This window comes from Adelges cooleyi, unplaced genomic scaffold (assembly GCF_023614345.1).
Source record: "Adelges cooleyi isolate 19-005CV unplaced genomic scaffold, UGA_ACOO_1.1 ACOO_flye_CR_arks_rails_tigmint_CR_PRNA_55, whole genome shotgun sequence".
In the NCBI taxonomy this organism is placed as follows: Eukaryota; Metazoa; Arthropoda; class Insecta; order Hemiptera; family Adelgidae; genus Adelges; species Adelges cooleyi.
In genome coordinates this window covers 479,112-488,768 of record NW_026096241.1, presented here as the reverse complement: position 1 = coordinate 488,768, position 9,657 = coordinate 479,112, and the positions used below count along the sequence as shown (strand labels likewise).

The 9,657-nt window shown below is 39.6% G+C and overlaps 2 protein-coding genes across 2 annotated transcripts; one reads left to right on the top strand and one right to left on the bottom strand.

Moving 5' to 3' along the window:
* Window positions 1-778: 778 nt before the first annotated feature.
* LOC126842584 (uncharacterized) lies at window positions 779-3,202 on the bottom strand. The gene is made up of 4 exons (XM_050579624.1): window positions 3,100-3,202; window positions 2,924-2,977; window positions 2,447-2,554; window positions 779-1,925 (listed from the first exon to the last, which is right to left on the bottom strand). Exons 1-4 carry the CDS (start codon window positions 3,151-3,153, stop codon window positions 864-866), a joined length of 1,278 nt encoding a protein of 425 aa, XP_050435581.1. The 5' UTR covers window positions 3,154-3,202; the 3' UTR covers window positions 779-863.
* A 1,455-nt stretch (window positions 3,203-4,657) lies between these two features.
* Window positions 4,658-9,433, top strand: LOC126842539 (helicase SRCAP-like). The gene is made up of 4 exons (XM_050579549.1): window positions 4,658-4,762; window positions 4,841-5,828; window positions 7,330-7,454; window positions 8,281-9,433. The coding sequence occupies exons 1-4, from the start codon at window positions 4,709-4,711 to the stop codon at window positions 9,301-9,303; spliced, it is 2,190 nt and encodes a 729-aa protein (XP_050435506.1). The 5' UTR covers window positions 4,658-4,708; the 3' UTR covers window positions 9,304-9,433.
* Window positions 9,434-9,657: the final 224 nt, after the last annotated feature.

Here is a 9,657-nt window from a genome sequence, read left to right as displayed (position 1 = left end):
AGATTTTGGGATAACCCATTTGACTTGTGTGTGATAAAGAAAAGAACCATTCTTTGACCAACGGCCTTTGGTCGAATGCCATATCTCTTATCACTTCTTCTTCGCCTTTTCACACGTTGCCTTATCACACGCAGTAGCAGACAGACTTGTCTCTTTATGCACATGTCTACCAGCGATTATTTGTTTATCTACTCTACTCCACATTTCCATCTTAGTAACCGATAACTAACAATAATATTGCAATTCAACTTCTCGATGGGTAACCGAAGTTATATTACACACATATTTCTATCGTTTTAACAGCCCAATTAAAAATTGTCAACCGGTTGTAACACTTCTTCGTACAGTGCTGGACAACCTCACCCAGTTTACCATATTTTGTACTACCGTGTAAGTAGTTTTGAAAAAAAAACTCTGGTCTTCCTGGCCGGAGATTGACAAAACATACCTCATAAAAAATACCACTGCATTAACGTTACCAACCCACCAATTATATGTTGGACGACCGAGGTATACACAGTTCTTGGAAAGTTAAATAAGAAAACGCCTCTACCAAGTTACGAGGCAACAAAAATAGTAGCGAGAAGATCGGTTGACAAGGCAAAGGTTAGGTTAGGTTAGATTAGGTTAGGTTAGAGATTAGGTTAGGTTAGTAAGGTTAGATATTAGGTTAGGTTAGGTTAGGTTAGGTTAGGTTAGGTTAAAAGATGGAAAATAATTGACATAAAAGTGACAAAAAAATCAATTTCAATAGGTTTTTTTTTTTAAAAATGTATATTCATATTTTATTCAATTGTGTTTTTGAAGAAGTGATGATTTAAATAGTTAATTGGTATATTTTCGGTACAAAGTAGTTAAGGAGTCTAGTTAGCAAGACTAGCGACGCCGACGGCACAGCCACCACATCCGCCTCCACATCCGCCTCCGCAACCGCCACCGTAACCCAACAAAGCAGACACGACGTACGGGGGAATGGAGTTTAAGGAGGCGGGCAAATAAGATGCGATTGCGTTCAGCAAGGCGACGATCAGTTGTTGGGGCACGACATTGATCAGGTTTGGATAGGTGACGATTTGGACGAGCAAGTTGACGATGTAGTTGGTGTTGACGTTGACCAATATGTTGGGCGACGAGGCCAAGACGGTGAACAGCGACACCAGCGTGGTGCACGGCAACACGGACAGCAGGGACGGGGCAGTGCCGAGCACGCCCAAAAGCAGGTTAATCGTTCTGGTGGGCAGTACGGTGATGATGCACGGGGTCAGGATCACGGCCAAGATTTTGCCCAAGACGGCGGTGGGCACGGCGTTGACCAAGAAAGGCGTGGAGTCGAACAGGGTGTCGAGCAGTCCTTCGACGAATTTAAACAGGGTGGACGGCGGCAGTGCGGTCAAGATGGTGGGCGACCCGGCCAAGAAGGTCAACAGGGACACGATGGTCGGCAAAGGCAGACCGTTGATCAGGGATTCGCGCAGCGACAGGACGGTGATCAGGTTGATGATGGCACCGGTGGGCAGAGCGGTCAGGATGGCCGGCGTGCTCACTTGTCCGACGAGCACGACCAGCGCGGAGGTGGGAGCGTTGTAGAGGGTGCCAGGCGACAGGGAGAGGAGCACGGTGATGAATTTCACGAGCACGGGCAACGGCAACAGGGTCAGCACGCAGGGTTTGCCGGTCAAGATGGCGAGCAAAGCGTAAAGGGCCGGTTGGGTGAGCGAGCACACCAGTTGGGGCGCGGCCGTCAACACGAGCACCAGGTTGATGAGAACGGGTGGGGGCAGGATGGCCACCAAGTTGGGGGATGCGGCCAAGTACATGATGACCTGGGTGAGCACCTGCGAGGGAAGAGCCGCTATGGAAGTCTCGGAGCTCAACACGGTGAGTAACTCGGCGTCTGAGTTGATGCCGGTTGGCAGAGCACACGGCTAAAGATTTAAGGAAAACTTAATTAATTATAGAAATATAGAAAAAGCTGGTCAAAAAGCTGTGTGATTGTATTGACATGACAAATGAGTCGCTCAGAAGCCAAACTGATCAAGTCCATAAAATGAAATTTTCCAGTTAAATTTATTCGAAACAATGTATGTAAGTACGATTGCCAATGTACTCAGCGCACTCTAGTGGTGAAAAATTCAACTATGGAGTTAGTTATCTTGGCCACTGAAAATTATACACTTTTGCAATCCAAACATGCTATTATTCGCAATTTGAAAAAAAGTGGAGTTAATCGGTTTGGCTCCTGAGCGCCTCAAATGCAAATAAAAAGTTTTTTAAAAGTGAACTTTTTATAACAAGTCAGGTAAACATATAATCCTAGCAATACTATTTTATTTGTTATTGCAATTGTTTGACTGATAAATCATGTTTGGCGTTCCAACGAGAATGCAAAAGTATTTTTCTATTTTGTATTTAATAAAAAAATATATGGCTGTTAATAACTACTCACGTTGTTTGGAAGTATCGCCGTCGATCCAACTCCGTTTCCATTGGCATTTCCATCTTGGTCGTTGTTAGCTGGTGTCAATGCGGGAGCAGATTCAATTCCGGTTGAACCCTAGAAGAAAGCACATAATTTATTAAGGACAATGTTTAGGTAGAGGTCCACTTTAAATAGAGAAAAATAATTAAATTATGCGACGATATTTGATCGGGAGATTTCAACACTCGGTGGTTTTTTAAGTGTTCAAGTTAAGTATAAAATAGTAATACGATTTCAAATGTACTTGAATACAAAAAGAAAAAACTCTAAAATTGTCCAACGGATTATAGTTTATGCAATGTTGTGTTTTTTATGCGAATATGAGAAAAGAAACAACACATAGGTAGTCCAATCGAGTACATATTTTCGGGTATGACTTGTGTGTGTGTATACATTTTTGGTAACCTGAGAATAATAAAACACAAAAATATTAAACATATTTACCGTTCCGATTGAAGGCGTAGCGACGGTCTGGTCGGCTTGTACAAAGTTGTGGGCCTAAAAAAAAAAAAAATGAACAAATTAAATTACAATGTATTTTTTTTTATACAGCGAAAAAACTGTATCGTTAAAGTGTTTTTTTTTTGGATTTTTAGAATGTTTTCTAGATGTCAACTCACCGGCAGCACCAAAAGGCACACAAATACACAGGCGACGAATTGGTTCTGCTTCATTGTGGATTCTGCTACAGCACACAAACACAAGACGGAATGTAACTCCGGATTCGAGATATCCTTCTTTTTATATCAAAAACGTTGCCGAAGCTCTGCTCGGATAAAAAATTGCACTCAAAGATAATAGCCGTAGGTAGTGTTATCTCCAAAACGATTATTGTCAAACATAGCGTTTGTAGCTTATGCGCGCACATTCACATTGGACGTTTATAAAAAATATATATATATAAACTACACGGAACACTTCCGTTGTGTGAATTTTTACAAACAATTATTAAAACCATCATATTGTTTGTCCATTATCTATTTAATTTCAACTCTGGGCGTGAGAGGACTTCCAGAGGACAATCAATTAATACTAGTTGCGCCAATTCTGTGTAGTTAATCAAATTAATCAAATTCGTCTAGTAAAAAAAACAAATAATAAAAAAAATGTTATGTCCACTCCTTACAAAGCCCTTTGCCCGAAGGTTAGGAAATAGGATTTTGTATTAAAGTGGTTAAAGTTTGATTTTTTTCAAGCAAACCGTTAAGTAAAAAAAAAAATATGAAGAAAGAATTTGAATTATTTTTTTCATTCTAGTCCATCGGGTAAGTACCTCAGCATAATATTTGTTATAAAAATATGTCAATAAAATATGTAAACTTATATCAAAACAAATAAAAAATGTATTAGTACTGCTAAAAATAAATACATTTGTTCAACTTGTTTCCATTCCAACCGGTTCATAATTATTGAATAACTTGTTAGTCAGCTGTTACAAAGAATAGGTGTACGTTTTTCCAACACTATTTTAGTGTAAAAACATTTCAGGTCTAACTCGATCGGATAAATACGTATTACATATTATTATGTTGTTGACACTTTCCGAGGTGTTGAGATTGGATCTTGGTCATTTTTTTTTTTACCACTCTTATGTCAAGTAGTTCGAATAACAGCATTCGTAGTGATAAAATGGTAATTGAGAGATTTAAACATTTCGAATAACTTCAATAATTCGATTCGTTTTGTTAGCAATATTATTATTAGTATTGCTTGAGTAAGCATAACACCATAATATTGTAATTCAACACATTGTATTGTAATTGCATTAAGTAATAAAAACTACTCTTATTTTTTTATTTTTGGCTATAGGTACTCTCAATTGGTATTGCATTTCAATAAATTCGTTTAATTTCAAACACGAGGAGGCATAATATTGTCTAAACATACGATCCAGGTGATAATCGAGATACACGTGCCGAATATATCATTACCGAACGGTATGATCGTTGCCAATGAAATTAAATATACTGATTAACAACAAAATTGTCTTCAAGGATGAAACGATGCGTTACTTAATCGGCGAGTGTGTGCGTAAATCGTTTTTCGAGATAAAAATACACACATTTCACGATAATATTTATTTTATCATTCTTGAATTCTATCTAGGTACACAATGCAACGCAAAAGTGCACTATAAAAAGCAAACCGCATCGACGGTCGGCTCATTCGAAAATCGTCATCAACCGAGTTGAATATAATAAAAAAAAACACCAAAAAAAAATTCAAATAATGAAGCAGTCAACGTTCATTGCCTGCGCCTTAGTGAGCCTACTGTCGTTCAGTGTGAGTATTAAAAAACGATATTAAAAAACATATTTTATATCAAACTTACATATTGGTTTATTTTTTTTGATTTTTTAGAGCTCAAACGCCCAATGCTTAGCCCGCCCTCCGTGCGCAGCACCAGCGGCTCCTCTACCCTTGGCCACCTTACTTCCCCTGCTCGCTAACCCGGCTGCCTTGCCCACGGTCCCTCCATCCTCGATCGTTTGCCTCTTGACCACCCTGGCCAACAATCCAGCCCTCCTGCCCACCATCCCCCCACCGGTGCTCATCAACTTGCTCACTTTACTGGCGTCCAACCCGTCCCTGTTGGTCGCCATCCCCCCCAATGTACTCGTGGCCATCTTGGCCGAATTGGCCGCCAACCCGGCCATCGTCGCCATAGTCCCGCCCCCCGTCATCCTCGGCCTCGTCAAGTCCATCGCTTCAGCCGCCCCAGCTCTGTTGCCCCTCATTCCGCGACCAGTTCTGTTGGCGCTCCTGAGCCCCGTACTGCCCGCCCTAGGTCTGCCACCCTCGTCGCCGACCGTTGTCGCTAGCCTGTCCATCCCCGCCGCTCCAGCACCGGTGATCGCTCCCGCCCCGGCTCCAGGCCCAATCGTCGTCCAGCTGCCAAAGAAAACCGTATCCAGGACCCCGATAGTCGTCCCGGGCGGTCCAGCCCCCAACTTGCTCGTCAAGTTGCAACAACAACCGTCCTGTCCCCCGACCATCCTGCCAGCCTGTGCTCCGGGTCCGATCATCATCAACGACAGCCAAAACTCACACAGCGGCACCATCACCAACGCTCCAGCTCCAAAACCGGCCAACATCATCTTCTCCCTGCCCACTCCAACGCCCAGCGCACCCATAGTGTTGCCGCCCGCACCTTTGCCACAGATCTTGTACAGCCCAGGCTCCAGCTTCAGCACCCCAGACATCGTGTTACAAGCCCCGTCCTGTCTGCCAAAATTGTTCGTCCTGCCATCTCCAGCCTGTCCACAGCCCTGTTACGCACCACCCCCGTGCCAACAACTGCCCCCATTGCTCGCCACTGTACCTAGTGTACCCGCTAATGCATGCGGATGTTAAGGAATATTTTACCATATTTCCGTTGTTGTTGAAAATTGTTTGATTCCTGTTGTCTGATTGACTTAAAATATGCATAGAAATTTTCTAGTTCTGTTTGATACTCAAAAATCAATAAAATTTCTTTGTTAGTTTATTTAATTATTTGACTGGTTAATTTGTTTTGCTAGATTTTTTCTATAATCGACTATTGTACTTCATCTTGCTTTACTTTGCACGCTCATTCCTCTAATGTGTGTATTTAATATATATATATTGATACAACGCACAATCGTTTATTAACTCTGATATGAATCGTTACTTTTAACAAACCGTTTATACAAACTTGACTTTCAGCGAAAACACATATATTTACAGCTGTTGACGAATCATATTTTATTTGGTCATCGAAAACTACTTTGGCGTCATGAGTTGTGTAAAACAGTTTTGTATACATTCATATAGTAGTACATTGTTAGGATTTAGGAGTGTATCGTTGTCCCATTCAAATGTCGACAGTCACTTTATAAGGTAGTCAAGGAAGTTATAATATGACTATCCGATAGAAGATAATGATCATTCCTCGAAATGTCATGATGCACACTAAATCTATTACATCTTTTACCAAATCTTTTTCAGTACCTATCTTGTCGATAGGTACACTGTAATGAATTCACTTGAGTGTAATGCGATTCCTAGGAGTAGGTAACGCGGATTTCAATGAGAACCGATAACTAATAATAATTGCAATAACGATCATATTATTATACTTATCTTATTATATACTAAGTTCGGCCCTGGACTGTCTTGTATTTAAATACTTTTTATGGATTTCACAAGTCATTGAAACAGATATTATTCAACGTCTTGGTGGATTTAAAATTGGCAATGCTTTAGTTATAACATTATCATTATAGGTTAAAAGTAATTTTCACAAAATATAATTTTTTACATATTTTTTTCTTACTTAATAAGCAATACCTTTTGTTGTGTATTAAAGTATATTAAAAATTTTAAATCGTTGAGTTTCAATGGTTTCTAGTGATATTACATAATATGATTTATTTACCAATAATCAATGCATTTATTATAATTATTTGGTAAAAAAAAATACACAAGTTTGTGCAACGGCTATAGTAATATGTCTTTGATATGTTTACCTTTTTTCTATATATGCAAAGGAATTAGTTTATCCCTCCAACCCTTTCAAGATAGTCGCCGGTAGTCGGTTTACTTAAATTATTAACAATTAAATTTAAATACTTTTGTTAGCAATACATAATTAATTTGACCTAATTAATACACTTTTATTCCTCGCAAAAATCACATAAGATAAGAATATTTTATTTTGATTTATTGAAATATAGCCAAAGGTAGACTATTAATTAAAATTATGAATCCTTATAAATATCAGATATTACAAAGCAAATTTAAACTATGTAAAAATGTATAATTATGTTAATTTATGGAGTAATTATTAAGTTATTAGTGTAATTTCAGTTTTATAACTTATGCGGTAGTTGAAATGATCAACACAATTAAGATCTGTACAAAAGACATAACAGAAGCATCGAAAAAGTTAAAATATTGCTTATTCCCAATCATCACAATTTGCTCGATTGTTCTTAATCACAAATTAAATGAAGTATTAATTTTAAGGAAGGCGCAAATAAACAAAAGATAAGAGTTAAAGTGTTAACACATAAAAAACAAAATTTGTTTATATAAAATAAATGACATACAAAAAACCGTTAACAATATTTGTGTATGTACTTTTAACTTTGAATATATTTTTAATATGAGAACATTTATAACACCATTGCAATATATTTCCTATTTTTATGCCTGCGACCTTTTCTTTTTTTTTTAAAGAATTCCATACGATTCAAACTACACAAAAGATTTTAGTATTTAGTGAGTTAAAAATAGTTTGTTTCAAGGAAAAATGTAAAATAAAAGTTAAAATATATTTTCTAATATTGTGGGAAGTTTTCTATTTTCTCCATTTGACTCATCAAAGTACCTACTGAACGCGATTTCTGATCGACAATGAAAGTGTTAAAACGATTAAAAAAGGTATATAAGAAAATAAAAATATAGTCCCAAAGCATTTAACAGAATCTACAAAGAACCAAATGAAATCTATTGGCGGAAATAGTTTGTAGTGCTGCATTTTAATCATCAAACAATTAATACCGATTAGATAATATTATATCAGACGAACCACCAACATGAGTATTATTTCGACGAATGATTACATTTTCTAAACTGCATATAAATAGAAAGAAACAAGACCATTTATTCACATTCGACTTGAACATTCAAAAACCAACTTCCAAAAATGGCCAAGTCAATGGTTCTGTCTGCGGCGCTGTGCATTTTGCTGATTAAGGTTGGAAATTGTTTAAATAATTTATAAATGACACTTATTTTTATAGGACAAATTATTCAAAAGACAATCTTTTTTTCAGGGATCCATCGCACAATGCGCTTTACCAGCACCTTGCGCATCAGCACCCTTATCCCTCCCAGCAACTCCGGTTGGATCTCCTCTCCCGTTGGCCTCCTTACTTCCTTTGCTCAGCAACCCAGCCGCTTTACCTTCAGTCCCCCCTACAGCCATCGTTTGCCTTTTGACCACCCTCGCCAACAACCCAGCTCTCTTGCCCACCATCCCTCCACCAGTGCTCATTAATTTGCTCACTTTATTGGCGTCCAACCCGTCCTTGTTGGTCGCTATCCCACCCAATGTACTCATCGCCGTCCTCGCCGAATTAGCCGCCAACCCGGCAATCGTCGCCTTAGTCCCACCCTCCATCATCCTCGGTCTCGTCAAGGCCATCGCTACCGCAGCCCCAGCTCTGTTGCCACTCATTCCCCAACCTGTTCTGTTGGCTCTCTTGGCCCCCGTGTTGCCAGCTCTTGGTCTGCCTTCATCGTCTGCGCCAGTTGTCGCTAGCTTGTCCATCCCCGCCGCACCAGCACCAATCATCGCTCCCGCCCCGGCTCCAGGCCCAATCGTCGTCCAACTGCCAAAGAAAACCGTATCCAGAACCCCAATCGTCGTCCCAGGCGGACCAGCTCCCAACTTACTGCTTAAGCTGCAACAACAACCGTCTTGTGGCCCGACCATCCTGCCAGCTTGTGCTCCAGGTCCGATCATCATCAACGACAGCCAAAACTCACACAGCGGTACGATCACCAACGCTCCAGCTCCACCACCAGCCAACATCGTCGTGTCCCTGCCAACTCCAACGCCCAGCGCACCGATAGTGTTGCCGCCCGCACCTTTGCCACAAATCTTATACAGCCCAGGCTCCAGCTCCAGCACCCCAGACATAGTTTTACAAGCCCCATCTGGTCTACCGAACTTGTTTGTCGCTCCAGCCGCCCCAGCTTGCCCACAGCCCTATTACGCACCACCCCCATGCCAACAATTGCCCGCCTTGCTCGCCACTGTACCAAGTGTGCCTTCTTCCATCTGCGGTTGTTAAGAACTGTTTCAGTCTAAAACCATTAATATACTTATATATTTTGCATAATTCAAAATAGCCATTTTCTAGTTATTTTGCATCAAGTATTTCGGTTTACATATTGAACGAATAAATAAACGGTTCTATCTTATGAGTATGTGTTTGATTTATGTAATAAACAATGAAATTAAATAATCATACTGGTAAGTACTGGATTACTACATGCAATGATCATATATTAATTTTCGATTCAACCATGCATAGTTTACTTATGTTATTTATACTCATTAACTAACAGCACAACTGGTTAAATAAGGTATATAATATAATAAATAAAAATTAGGCTTGTTACTTTCCGTAATATTTCCTATTAAC